General features: G+C 47.1%; 2 protein-coding genes across 2 annotated transcripts; both read left to right on the forward strand.

Moving 5' to 3' along the window:
* Positions 1-29: 29 nt before the first annotated feature.
* UQCRQ (ubiquinol-cytochrome c reductase complex III subunit VII) lies at positions 30-2,411 on the forward strand. The gene is made up of 3 exons (XM_077825056.1): positions 30-128; positions 1,296-1,464; positions 2,185-2,411. Exons 2-3 carry the CDS (start codon positions 1,311-1,313, stop codon positions 2,277-2,279), a joined length of 249 nt encoding a protein of 82 aa, XP_077681182.1. The 5' UTR covers positions 30-128; positions 1,296-1,310; the 3' UTR covers positions 2,280-2,411.
* Positions 2,412-9,954: 7,543 nt separating this feature from the next.
* Positions 9,955-13,607, forward strand: LEAP2 (liver enriched antimicrobial peptide 2). Its single transcript, XM_077824274.1, has 3 exons — positions 9,955-11,172; positions 11,689-11,828; positions 13,345-13,607. Exons 1-3 carry the CDS (start codon positions 11,116-11,118, stop codon positions 13,379-13,381), a joined length of 234 nt encoding a protein of 77 aa, XP_077680400.1. The 5' UTR covers positions 9,955-11,115; the 3' UTR covers positions 13,382-13,607.
* The last annotated feature ends 1,244 nt before the right edge of the window (positions 13,608-14,851 follow it).

Consider the following 14,851-nt stretch of genomic DNA (forward strand, 5'->3'; position numbering starts at 1 on the left):
GGCGGGGCCAGGCCGGGCGGTGACCCCGGGTGGCGCCCCGGAAGCGGAAGGGAGGCGCTGGCAGGGCCGCGAGCCCACGGAGACGTGACCTCCGGGCGTCCGAGCGAGCGGCGGTCGAGCGGGCCTGGGTGAGAGGGGAGCGGCCGGGTCCATTCCTCCGCTGCTAGTGACCGCAGCGCGGCTCCCGGGGCCTGGAGGCCGTGTAGCACCGCGGCCCGGCCGGTGTCGCCCTGGGGCTGAGGGGGGCGGTGGCGGTGGCGAGTCTCCCGCTCGTGCTGTGGCTGCGCCCGGAGAGTGACTCCCGACGCACGGTTCGGGCCCGTCCCCACCCAGCCGGACCTTGTTGTAACCCCGGGGGGCTTCTGAGGCGGAAGGCGAAGTAACCCCGCGTATCTTCCGCTCTGCGCGTCCCTCCTCTAAGCGGGTCCCAGCCCCAGCCAGGCGGCTTGACTGAAATCACCCCATGGAAAGCCTCGAGTTAAGCCCCTGGTTTTAACCAGCGTTTCCATGTGTGCCTCGGGACAGTTTGTAGAGAGGGGCGCATTCGCGTCCGTGGATGGGGGGAGGGAGAGCTCAGTGGCTGGCGCATTGACCGGCTAAACCCAGAGTTGTGAGTTCAAGCCTTGACGGGGCCGTTTAGGGATCTGGGGCAAAAATTGGGGATTGGTCCTGCTTTGAGCAGGGGGTTGGACTAGACGATCTCCTGAGGTCCCTCCCAACCCTGAGTTTCTAAATAACCCATTCAAACCTTGTCAGCTGAGTTAGAGCCTTTACCTTACATTTGCTACCCAGTGATGAGATACCTGATGGTGTCTCCTGGGGTCACAAGCCGGGTCCAAAGGCTTGTGATGACTTTGCCAGTGTCTTGCACTCAGCAATACAGCCTCTAAGTCCCCCACAGGATCAAGGCTTTAATACAGTACGTGACCCATTGTGCTGTATTTATAAAGTGTGATCCCAAAACGTAGAATTTCACTGATTCTTCATATAGAAAAGCATCCTGTAACTCAACGTTTTTGATGGAGGCTCCTGAGTGCAGCATATTTTCTATTTAAATGTTTTAAGAGATTGTAATAAGCTTGGGCCTTAACATATTTTGTATTAAATTCAGGTTTTGTTTTAAATGGGTTTATTTTTAAAAAGAAAAACTATTTAAATGTTAGAAATCCAATTTTTTAATCATACAAATCATCGATTTGGATCCATCCTGAGGAATATTGTGTTTAAAATCACTCTGTCTCCATAAAAGTGGCAAAGAGTCTATCTCCATAGTAACTAGCACTTTGCTTTTGCAGTACAAGCAATTAAAAATGGGTGGCCATTTTGGAAACTTGGAAAGAGTGAGGCATGTGATCACTTACAGCTTGTCTCCATTCGAGCAGAGGGCATTCCCTAACTACTTCACCAAAGGAATTCCGAATGTATGGAGGCGATTTCGTGCAAGAGTCTTCAGGGTAGCTCCTCGTAAGTCCTAATTCCTTTATTTGAGTGAATTATTTAAACTAGTGCCTTCTGAACTGCCTCGTGTACCGTATGCACTGCATTCACTAACACCAGAATTAAATTAAAGATGCTGATTGGTGTCATTTCTTCATCTATATTTCAGATCGTTGATATTTTTAAAAAGCTTATAAAATAACCTTCCCCTGCCCACAAGAATGGAATTTCATGTTAAAACTTTTATAAAAAGATCTTAAACAAATTCAGGGAATAAAACTATCATCAAAACTACAAATGCATGAGAGAATTTGTGAAGCAGGTATGCTGCAGAAAGGGAGATGAAAGAGAAAATGTTCTAGCTATGGGGCCAGCAGCTGTCATGGATGGATTTAAGTCCAGAGGAATGGGCTGAGAGATTTCGTGAGAAACTCTTCATGCACCATAGAGCCATTCATAGTACACACATGATTATCTGCAAATCTAGGCATACATAATAGGATGATGGCAGAGTGCGAATACTCATCAGGATGATTTTTAGGTGCTTAACTCCTATCTATGTTGGCGAGAGCTTTAAATATCCAACAGAATCACCTTAAATCATGGTGATCTCTACACAGTAACACTTCCAGTCTCTATCCCAGGACTGTAATCAGTACAGCATAATGCAAGAAATTTTCACATTGTAACTACTGTCATGTAACTGGTAGATAGTCACTGCTTTGTTTGTTTGTTTTTGTTTTTAAGCTTTTGTGGTGGCCTATGTTGTTTACACCTGGGGGAACCAAGAATTTGAGCGACTGAAAAGGAAGAACTCTGCTGACTTTGAAAATGATGAGTAATACAGTTAATATAGAGATCTCACTGCATTAATGTCAGTGACCCTTCTTTGTTTCTAAACTTGTTCACGTACACACAAAAGGATATTTATTATAGCAGGCTGTAAAAGCTTGTTCAATAAATCTTAGTTCCTATCCTGCAGTGTTGTGTGGAATTCTTGTCTTTGACTGCTTTAGATCAGCTTGTTGGCCTTGTCTCTCTCACTCGTTATAGCTGAGGTTCCCTGACAGATTTTAAATTCTGCAGAATCTCAAGTTTTTATTTTAAGAGTGTCTGGCCTTTGTGGCCATTAAAGACATTCCAGATACACTCAGTGTAACTGATCCGGTGTTGTCTTCATGCAGACAACTTGAAACAATATCTTAAAAGTGAGCTCCATCACACCCTTTGTTTATCTATGTTTTGTATGCAACTTTAAGTGCATAATAAAGAGACAGTTTCACTGTTGATTTTAATGGGAGTGGAAGCCTTCTATGTGTCTCCTTTATTTTCTAAAGGAGGAGCATGAAAAGAACCAAAGTCAGGGCTTGGTTACACTTGCAGATGTACAGCACTGGGAGTTAAACCAGCCTTTGGAGACCGCAGCAGGGAAAACACTGCTATGTGTTTACACTGTCACCGGCAAGTGCATTGGTGTGGCCACCAAGAGCAGTGTATTGTGGTAGCTATCCCAGTGTGCAAGTGGCTGCAGCATGCTTTTCAAATGGGGGAGTGGAGGGGGAGTGGAGGGGGAGTGTGTTGTGTGTATGTGGGGGGAGATACAGTGTGTTTTGGAGGGGGAGGGCCCACACACACACACACACACACACACACACACACACACACACACACACACACACACACACACTCACAACAGCAGCATTCCACAGTAATGGTTTGCTTTGGCCCAGAGCAGAAAAGGATGCCGACTGTCAGAAACGAAGCTTTGAAAGGGGATATCCGCATGCCTGCAGCCGAGTTCAAAACAATGACAAGAGTGGCCACTTGACTTCAGGGGACTATGGGATGTTTCCGGAGGCCAATCACTGCGCAGTAATGCAACACCTCGTCCACACTGATGCCCGGGCGTTTCAGCCAGGGTGCAGCAAGCTTTATGCTTCTCGTGGAGGTGGATTACCAAGAGCGCTCCAGCTGCAGGGTCCAGGTGCTCTGTGTGCCTTGCCAGTGTGGACACCTCAGGAGTTAGGGTGCCCAGGGCTGCTTTAAGGTGCTCTAACTGGCAAGTGTAGCCAAGCCCTTATAAGTAGTGGAAAATACTCAGTTTTACAACTAAGTTACACTGAATCCAACCATACAACATACTCAAAGTTTAAATATTACAAAGAAGCTCCTTCTACCTTTGCTCTATTTGCAAACGTGCTGCTGACAGCCATAAGAGATCTGGTGTGGCTCAAGGACAGTGTGTAGTCCTAAATCTGTAACTCAGTCAGTGAGCCATAATTAAAGGTGGAATTTGACCCTATTGCAGAGGTCCTCAATGTGTGGGGCGCAACCCCCTAGGGAGGTGTGGAGGACCATCCAGGGGGGTGTGGCAGGGCCCCAGCCAGCCCCATAGGGGTGGGGAGGGCACATCACCTAGCTCTGCTCTGGTCCCATCCCCAGCTGCATCCCTGGCCCCATCCCCAGCATGGCTCCCCTCCCAGTCCTGCAACACTCACAGCTGTCGGCTGTGGTTTCATTCCCAGCTGGGGGCAAGGCTGGGAATGGAGCAGCACCTGGCTGCGGGCCCAGCTGCAGCTCTGCCACCAGCCTCAGTCTGGCCCTGGCCCCCTTACTCCTGTCAGCATTTCCCCTCTCCCCCAAGCTGTGGCCCCACTCTTGGCTCCAGGGGGGCATGGACAGCTGTAAGGGGATGTGACCCTCAAAAGTTTGGGAACTGTTGCCCTATTGTGAAAATGATTAGACAATAATGGTTTTATTCAGCTGGCTCTTGTATGAGCTGTCTAATTCATTGGCCACTGGGACTAATGAGGTAGTGGCATTACCAACACAGAACACAACTGCTTCTCAGTTCAGGGATGGTCCCAGCGTAAATGTAAGATAAATCTTACATTTATACCTGAGATATGTTTACACTAGGGTATATTTAGATAGTTTCCTGTCTGTAATGGCTGTTGTAGAGCTATATTTATACCCAAGGTTTTTCCTTTTCCAGCTTGTCTCTAAAAAGTAATCAGAACATCTCTTTTCTTTTAGGGGCAGTGTCAATACAGGCTCTGCTAGCTATGCTAAAACGGCTTCACCTTTCTCAGGCCAAACAGCTAAAGAACTTCAGCTAGTTCCAACTGTTTTTCCCCTGTGGCTTAATTACCCTTTGCTTAGAGCTAGGATGAAAAGCAACCTACTGCTATGTTGTTCCTCAGGCAGCTGCTGAGAATGTGCATGAAGTGTCTCCGGCAGGGAGACAGTGAAATTATTTTCTCTGAATACATATTGCCTTTGTGATAACTATCACTGGGCCCAGAGGGCTGGATCTTCAAGCAACAAGATGGTGGATATGGAAAGGGCTGGCTTTGCCTCTCTCATACCCCATTGATAGGCACTGAAAGGAATCTTAAGTGAAACTTGTAGATTGCTTACCATTTCATTAACAGAGATGTAGGAACATGGGCTGCATTTAATACCTTAATAGCTATATTTTGCATAGTCTAACCCTAACTGAAGTGAAGAAGCTCATACTGCTTTGTCTGGAATGGATCAGCCCCATCTTAGATGTTTGCCAAGCACGTAGAAAAACCTGAAGATGAGGGAAACAGCCCTTCAGTGCTAAATCACCTTGTTGGCTCATCCTGTGCTAATGAAAAATGAATTACCTTGTTTTTAGTTTGACTTTGGGTTTGAGTTATATTTTACTCCTGGGGGAATTCTGCGTACCCACAGAAAATGTCTCCCCCCCCAATTACTTCAAGTCCCTGCAGCAAAGCTGTGCAGAGAGCAAGGCGGAGGGGTGAGCATAGGTGCAGTTTTGGGTGGAGAATTTCCCAAAGGCAAGGTATGGGGGGCACATGGGGTTATGTGCTGCTCCCCCTGCCCCATTTCTGCAAGCGCAGAGTTGTCCAGCTGAAGGAGGCTACTTCTCAGCTCTGCTGACTGCAGCTGAATGCTGTCTTTTTCTAGTGCCAATTGCGCTCTCTTTCTGGGTGCTGGATGTCTTCCTGTTTCTGTTCAACAGTGAATGCCTGCAGTGGGGCTGGGTAAGGGAAGGGGGGAGGCGAAGAAGCAGTGGGGAAGGAATGGGGGGTGGTGGAATAGGGCAGGGGAGGAGAATGTGGAAGTGGGGGGGGGGGGAGTGGCAGCCTGGCATGCAGCAGCAGCTGGGGCACCCCTGTTAAGCAAGCCATCGACCCCTCACCCCGACAAGCCCTACCCCACCCACACCCAGCTCCACCTGGACCCCTGCCCCAGCGCCCAGACCCCCCCAATGAGTCCATCACACCCAGACCACCCCTGCCGAGCCCCATCTTCCCCTACCCAGACCCCCGCCGCTGAGCCCCAACCACCTTCACCTGGATCCTCTGCAGTCCCATTGCCCCTGCACCCCCCAATGAGCCCCTGTGCATCCCCATCTCCCACTGAGCCGCCCACACTCAGAAACCTCTCACCCCACACCTGGATCCCCCCACACTAAGCCTCTCCACGCTTGGATCCTGCTGGGCTTTACCTGCCCACCCACACCTGGTGCAGAGGGGCAGGGCCCCAGGGTGTTTTCTGGGCAGGCCCGGCCCTTGCACTGTGTTAGGGTCAGGTGCAGCCTCACTGCCGAATCCCCGTACTGGGGGAAGTGGGGACTTCAGGGTGATCTCCCACCCCAGTGCAGCCAATGGCCTATGCTCCCCACTGCCGTCGTGCTGGAGCCCCATTTATTTACTGACAAATAATATTTTAAAATTCTGCAAATTTTGTGTGCAGAATTGTAATTGTTTCAGAGCAGAATTCCCTCAGGAGTAATATTTCAGTGGCATCAAAGCCTAAAACTAGTGTACTGAAACAGCTACAATTTCCAAGCCACTATGGCAAACGTTGGTAGGTGATCGCTTTTGTATTAGTAAGAATGGTGGCAAAGCCCATCAAAGGCAGACTTAATAATACTAGATTGCAGTATAAAATCCTTTGCAAGCTTACAGCTTTTTTTCCTCCCTCCCTCACCCAACTCACGTTTCAAAGCTTAAATGACAGGTTTAGCCTGCTACAAGTAAAACTAATGAAAAGTGTAAAACACCCTTTTTTTCAAACAATGCTCTACAGTGTGATTTTACTGAACTAGTAAAGCGTCTGTATCCATTGCTGTAATGGATATCTTCCCTAGGGAATGACTATTTCTTCAAGCTGGAGAACACCTGCATTCTTTCTGCTGCAGGCCAAAAGCACTTTGCTACAGTATTTGCTTTTTATTTTTTTACTTGCTTTGTGAAGCCTGAGACTATTTCAAGCTCTGAGAGCTGTTGAGCTAAAATGTGGGCAAATTGCTGCATTCTGCTGCAGTGCATCTCCACCCCGCTCTTTGATTCACACAAACATCCTTCATCTCAAACTTAGTATCCATGTCCTTTATGGTAATCCTTATCTGGTAAAGAATTCCAGATGAATGACAGCCCACCCCTGATGTCCTTTCCTGTTAGGGCTGAGGAAGCTGCCATTACCCGTGTTTTACCTATTCTGGAAAGAAAAAGACAACCGGTTGACTTCCACTGCTATAATAGAGACTAACCAATTTATTTGAGCATGAGCTTTCGTGAGCTACAGCTCACTTCATCAGATGCATCTGATGAAGTGAGCTGTAGCTCACGAAAGCTCATGCTCAAATAAATTGGTTAGTCTCTAAGGTGCCACAAGGACTCCTTTTCTTTTTGCGAATACAGACTAACACGGCTGTTACTCTGAAAACTGCTATAATATTCACCTTTCAGAAGAAATACAAGAGGGGACTTGCATAAGCAAGAAAAGAGGGAGAGCGCTCCTTTCTAAACTGGAAGCTACTGTTTCGCAAGAGGGGGTGAAAGCTATATTTATACAGCTCATCAGACTTTCAAAGTCCACTACAGACAAATTAAGTGTCACACCACACAACCCATCACCACCACAAGTCCCATTTAACAAATAGGGAAATTGGCGCACAGAGGAGGTTATGTGACTAGTGCCAGCTGAGATTCTAAAAGCCTTTCCAGCTCCCTGCTTAAAGCGCTGGATGGCAATTGCTTCTTGTACTCATCTCTGCTTGTTTGTAAGGGCTGCTAAGTAGGCAATATGGAGACTGGCTGCAGAATGGATTAGGGTTCCTCAGAATTATGATGAACAAGATGCAACGGCAAAAAGGGCTGATTCAGCACAAGCAATTGCTTCAGGCTCAGCTCTTTTGACCTGCTGTACTTTACCAACTGATCTCCATCTTAAACAGCAGGGCCAGAGACAGGGGTACAGAAGGTTTAATTCTTGCTTGCCATGAGCGGGTACAGAGGTAGCCAGAAGCGTAGGGGGGGGTGGGGGTGGGGGGCAGAAAATCTGTCTGATAAGGTTTCTATTTTGATCACCGGTCCAATTGGGCAAGGGCTGTTCTTTGCATATTTAGGGAACATCAGTCCTACAACGTGGCATTATAATTGAAATTCCTCCCTCCAGGCTGACATCAGCAAGTATCTGCACATGAAAAAGTTGTGGAAAATGACTGTACACCCTTCTATGTCAAGGCTGTTTGACAGAGATCATTGAAAGCTTTCTGCATTGGAGCTTTCTACATCAATTGTATTTTATCTGTATTGTGCCATTACACAGTAGCTTCAAAGGAACTCAGACTCTGCACAGCCACTACGCTCTCCAGTATCCTCAGTGTTCCTAAAATAAGTGTAAGGGAATGGGCTAAAGATATTCATTCCTACACAAGCTCTGTAATCTCTGAAACCCTTCACTAGATTGATTCCCACTGAGATAGAACCATATGTGGAGTAGATTTGGGAGCCAGGTGCGGAGTGCTTCACATGCATAGCACGATAGACGGGTAGGGCTGGCAGTGACCTCAAAAGGTCAAGTCAAGCCCCCTGTGCTGAGACAGGACCTTCTTTGGCTAACCTATTCTTAAAACCTTCCAATGACAGGGATTCCACAATCTCCTTGGGCGCCTATTCGAGAAGCTAACTACTCTTATAGTTCAAAAGTTATTCCTAATATCTAACCTAAATCTCCCTTACTGCTGAGTAAGCCAATTACTGCTTGTCCTACTTTCAGTGGACATAGAGAACTGTTGATCATAGTCCTCTTACATCCCTTAGCATATTTGGAAGACTATCCAACTAAACATGCTCAGGTTTTTTTAACCTTTCCTCAGAGGTCAAGTGTTCTAAACCTTTTATAATTTTTGTTGCCTTCTTCTAGACCAGGGGTCCCAAACTCAATTTACCTTAGGGCCAGTGCCAGTCCTCAAATCCTCCGAACGGGCCAATGTCACTCATGCCGCCCAGAACCCACCCCCCAAAACTCCACCCCCACCTGCCTAAGGCTCTGGGAGGGAGTTTGGGTGGAGGAGGTGGTCTGGGGTAGGGGATTGGGGTGCAGGCTCTCAGGAGTTTGGGTGCAAAAGGGGTGAGAGGTTGGGCTCTGGGAGCGGGTGTGCCTGGGGGTGGCAGGTGGGGCCAAGGCAGAGACCCGGCCTCAAAATTGCTGGAGCCCCACAGGCCACACTGGGGAGGCTCTCGGGCCACAGAGGGCCTGGGGGCCGGGACTTTGAGAACCCTGTTCTAGACTCTCTCCAATTTCACCACATCTTTCCTAAAGTGTGGGGCCCAGAACCGGTCACAGTACTCCTCCTGAGGCATTGCCAGTGCCAAGTCCAGCAGGACAGTTACTTCCCATCTCTTACATATGACATTCCTGTTAATATACCCCACAACGATATTAACCTTTTTCACAACTGCATCACATTGACAACTCATATTCCATTTGTGATCTACTATAACACCCAAATCCTTTTCAGCAGTACTACTGCCCAGCCAGTTATTCCCCTTTTGTAGTTGTGCATTTGACCTTTCCTTCCTAAGCATAGTACTTTGCACGTCTTTATTGACTTTCATCTTGTTGATTTCAGATCAATTTTCTAATTTGTCAAGGTCATTTTGAATTCTAATCCTGTCCTCCAAAGTGCTTGCAACCCCTCCCATCTTGGTTTTATCCACACATTTTATACATATGCCCCACTTCATTATTCAAGTCACTAATAGTACTGGACCCAGCCGTGACCCCTGCAGGAGCACATTAGAGCGGGGTAGGCAAACCTTTTGGCCCGAGGGCCACATCTGGGTATGGAAATTATATGGGAGGCTTTGAATGCTCACAAAATTGGGGGTTGGGGTGCAGGAGGGGGTGAGGGCTCCGGCTGGGGGTGCGGACTCTGGGGTGGGGTCAGAAACGAGGAATTCAGGGTGTAGGAGGGGGCTCTGGGCTGGGGGGGTGAGGGCTCCCGCTGGGGGTGCAGGCTCAGGGGTGCAGGAGGGTGGGTGAGGGGTTCAGAGAGCAGGAGGGGATCAGAGCTGGGGCAGGGGGTCGGGCTGCTGGAGTGGGGGTCATGGGTGCAGGCTCTGGTCATGGGTGCAGGCTCTCAAGCAGCTCCCGGAAGCAGCGGCACGTCCCTCCTCCGGCTCCTACGTGGAGGCATGGCCAGGCGGCTCTGTGCGCTGCCCTGTCCGCAGGCATTACCCCTGAAGCTCCCATTGGCTGTGGTTCCTCCATCTTATAAATATGCTACTTTTGATCAGAAAAAGTCTAGATGAAAAAGAAATCACAGGAGTGGGAGGCAGAATATTTCCACTGCTGAGGGTTTCATCTCAGTCACTGCACAGGGCCCTGGTAAAGATTCATTAGGTACCCAACTGCATTAATTTCATCTCCAGCATTTTATTTAAAAGTATATTTTACACATAAAAAAAATCATGTGAGAGAAAGTGGGAGGCCTTGCCGTAGTCTGAATAGATCCCACTCTTACGCTTTCAGAAGCGAATATTGCTAGTACAAGTTTACAGTTGAAGCCACCCTGCTGCCTCTTCCAGCCAATTAAACAGCCACTTGTGCTAACCCTCCTAGGTAAGCAACAACTGTATCATTACTTTTATTCATATACATACAGCACCACGCACATTACCTTGGAATAGGTCCATATTAACGCCCCAGAGACTAACATTTATAATTATGCATTATGAATTTTGAATGAAAATCATGAAGTTCAAAGCCCTTCAGCATTAATAAAAGGTCTCAAAACACCTCTGATGGTGGTATTATGTAATAGTTGATGTGGAGAAACTGAGGCTCACAGGTTAAATAATTTGCATAAGCTGTTTTAATGCACTAAAAGTGAGGAGCAGAATCAAACTCCCATCTTCCACTCTCAAGCTAAAACTATTAGCCTAGACAATGCTTCCTCCCCTATTTAAAAAACCCACAACATTTTAAGTACTTGCAGCCATGGAAGTGAAAAGGTTACAGCTGTAGCTCCCCAGCGAATACACTGGGGCCAATAAGGCCAACCACCCTTTTTGCAGGCAGGTACACAGCCTTAGGTTTAAAAAAAAGTAACAGTTTGTATGATCAGTTTCCCCACATACTAAGTAAACGTGTAAGAAAAGTAAATATAGTTTGTCAGATAGACCGACCTTGAACTAGGTGACTTTAGTAGACATTAACTTATTACATTTCTCCTGGTCTCCAAGACGAACTTTGTCCCTGTGACAACTGGCAGCTGATGCAAGGATAGGGAATTGAGCCTATAAAAGTCTAGCTGAAAGGTTTGGAAAATTCATTCAGGAGTCCACCACCTTCCACGAATGCTACTAGCAATTGGCAGCCTATCCAAAGAAGATGCAGTGTTTGAAAGTTATAGCTGTCTTACTACTTTGTGCAGCCCTACTCAGCCAGGTAAGAGCAGAAGGAAACATTTTCATTTAAATGGTCAGGCAATTACTAAGATGAAAGTCTATGTGCTTACATGCATAAAATGCTGAACAGTATTTAGAGTTAATGGCAGTGTGTGTCTCAGTTACTTCAGCAAGTGAAGGCAGCACAAGCCAGTGGTCTGAGGGCAGCAGGAACCAGAAACTCTAGAGCTATTATCTCAGTTCTAACACGGACAGTGTCAGTTTAGGCCAGTAATTTAGTGCGTCTGCCTCAGTCTCTTCACCTATGAATGAGGATGGCTACTTCCGTCCCATGAGTACTGGAGCACCTTAGTTACTTTTGATATAGAACTTTACAAACATACCAAGGAATAAGAATGTTTCAATAACAATGTTATAATCTGACTGCCAAATGAGGCATCTGTAAATAAGTTATTTGCTGAGACAGGTATTTGAAGTCCATTAAACCCAAGCTCGGACTAACTGTGGCAGGAAGCCACCGTTCCTTTACGACAATTGTATTTCAATCTTGTTTCAGGTACACTGTGCTTCCTTGCATCATCCAAGCTCTCAGCTAACAAGGCAAAGGAGGATGACACCTTTCTGGAGAGGGATTTCCCTCAGACCCATAGGAGCCAAATGCAGGGATGACAGTGAATGCGTCTCTATGCTATGCAGGTAACTACTCATTCCCACATGTTTAAGGGAAGGATAAAGGCACAGGAATGTTTCACACCAGTGTACAGGGGGAATTTTCACTGAATTATCCAATACTTGAGATGAAATTTATACAGTACAGAAAGAATAGATGCAGCAAGGGTTGGAACAATAGATTCAGACATTTTTCAAAATTAATTTTCTTAGTGCAAACTGCATGCAGAACCGTTCCTAGGAGTTCTATGGAGATTGGCAACATCTTTTTTTTTTTTACTCTGCGCTACAAAGATTATATATTTTCTAATAAAGATGTTGCAATTTAGAAGTGCTGGGCCCAGGATATTAGAGAGACAAGGGGGGGTGTGTGAGGTAATATCTTTTATTGGCCCAACTTCTGATGGTGAAAGACAAGCTTTTGAGCTACACGGGGCTCTTCTTCAGGACTGGGAAAGGTACTCAGCGGCACAGCTAAATACAAAATGGAACAGATTGTTTAGCATAAGTAGTTAACACATTCTAAGGGACGATTCTTGCAGGACACACTTAAGTGATGACTGCTTTTTAGCTTTAAAAATCAATCCCCCTTCAAGCAGGTGGTGTCATTAAAAAGCAGTATCTCACAATAAAGGATAGACATTTTAATTTAGATGAGATGGATAAGGAGCTCAGAAGTCTGAATGTGAATTAGTCTACATTACTAGACACAAACAGAACAGGGCCTCTCTGCTGCCCTCCCTTTCCCATTTCCTCCAACTACGTCTAAACAAAGACACCGAAAACCAAACTACTACTAAATAACTGAAGACAGACTCCTATGGGAGAGCCCAGGCTGGTGGCAATATGCCCAGCACCCTACACCCCCAATCTAGGAAGAGATGGGTATAGTGCTTTGGCAGTGCACACTGCATTCACAGTGGGAAGTGAATAGAAAGGATATCTTTTAGTAGATAATAGAAGTCAAATTGTTATTTTAGATGCATTTGTGACAGGTTGTTTTAGACTACAGTTTAACAAAACTGGTATGTTACCCCTCAGCCTTTCAGAGACGCAAGAGCAGGTACAGAAAGATGCATATAGCAATAAAAAGGGATTTCCACTACGCAGTAATGCATTCAGCATTATCAGGGGTGTAGTCAAAGGACAGGCAGGTGTTCTTGAGCCAGTGTGCAAAGCAATAAAGCAAAGCCACCAAGCAAGGCAAACCAAACCTTGTGCATTTCATCTGCCGAGGAACTGATTTCAGGTCATCACTTTTTACAATACATTTTTGAAAGAAGACTGCCCTAGAAATCAAACAATCCCTCCTTGCCAGTGTGTGTCACTGATAGCATCATTATTCCCTAAAACGTGCTTTCAGGATGTGTTGAAGTAAGATTTGAGAACTACTGAAAGAGTACACACCAGATTTACTTTAAATTCTAGTTACAGAGAGCTAAACCAAATGAACCATGCTATGTGCATGTGTACACTGGGCTGAGACCTACATAACTACGTCAGCCCAGGCCTTTAATGATTAATACTATGTCCTTTTTTGCAGGAAGACTCGCTGTTCCCTAAGAATTTCCCGTGAGTGAGCTGTCACTAAGGAGAAGAAAATATTGTTACCTCTTACAACGTTCAACCTTATATATAAAATATTTATTAACTATTAACTATTCTTAAGTTAGGACACTTTGAATTATGCAATAGCATATATTTAGTATTTTTCAGAAAAACGTGATATATGAAATGATGTAGGGCATTTCATGAAAGTTGAAAGCATGCACTGGTCTAGACTGCACCTTCTGATGACAAGCTGAATAAAAGACCTTGCATCTTAGTAGCTTTTTTTTTTTTAAAAATTGTTCACATTTTATGTTTTTCTATATGATAAACAAAGATTTGTATTTAGCAAACAGACTTGCTCTGTCTTGTGTCTAATGAACAAAAAGTCACAGTGGAGGGTGCAAGCTGGGGAGGCATTCCCGAAAGAGCGGGGGCAGGCAAACTTTTTGGCCTGAGAGCCACAATCGGGTTTCTGAAATTGTATGGAGGGCCGGTTAGGGGAGGCTGTGCCTCCTCAAACAGCCAGGCATGACCCAGCCCCCGCCCACTATCCGACCCCACCACCCCTCCCTGTCCCCTAACCACCCCCGCTGGCCCATCCAACCCCTCCTCTCACTCCTGACTGCCCCCCGCAGGACTCCTGCCCCATCCAACCACCCCTTCTCCCTGACCTCCCCTGGAACCCCTGCCCCTGACTGCCCCCCGCCACCCCATTCCACCCCCCCCTTCCTGATTGCCCCCCAGGACCCTGTCCCCCTTCAACCCCGCTGTTCCCTACCCTCTGACCACCCCGACCCCTATCCACACCTCCCTGCCCCCTGACCACCACTCCTAACTCCCCTGCCCTCTATCCAACCCCCCTGCTCTCTGCCCCATTACTGCACAGCCTGGAGCACCCGTGGCTGGCGGTGCGACAGCCGCGCCGCCCAGAGCACCGTGCTGCCTGGCTGGAGCCAGCCACGCCACTGCACGGCACAGAGTACCAGGTCAGCCTGCGGCGCTCCAGCTGCGCTGCCCGGCAAGAGCTCGCAGCCCCACCCCCGCCCAGAGCATTGCGCCAGCAGTGCAGTGAGCTGAGCCTGCGGGGGAGGGGCTGGGAGCTAGCCTCCCAGGCCAGGATCTCAGGGGCTGGGCAGGAGGGTCCTGCAGGCCAGATGTGTCCCCCGGGCCGTAGTTTGCCCACCTCTGCGAACGTGTTAATGTGCAGCTGGACTATGGACATTTTACCCTTTGGCCTGGTGAGCGAATAAACCAATCATCTCTCCTCCCACTGATACCAGCCAACAGTTCACAGGCAAGCAGCCCTTCTGAGAAAGGGAACAGAGTGAGCAATCTTATTAAACAAGAACCTCAAAACAGCAGATTCCTTCAATACTCCAGTGTTCCCCACCGTATTTGGAAGAAAACAAACCTATTGCTGCCAAACTGCTCAAATCAAGTAAGAGCAAGTTTAACTGAGTAACTATTTCAGGTTTGATCAGATTAATTTTAAGTATTTC

Source organism: Eretmochelys imbricata, chromosome 8 (assembly GCF_965152235.1).
Source record: "Eretmochelys imbricata isolate rEreImb1 chromosome 8, rEreImb1.hap1, whole genome shotgun sequence".
Lineage (NCBI taxonomy): Eukaryota > Metazoa > Chordata > Testudines > Cheloniidae > Eretmochelys > Eretmochelys imbricata.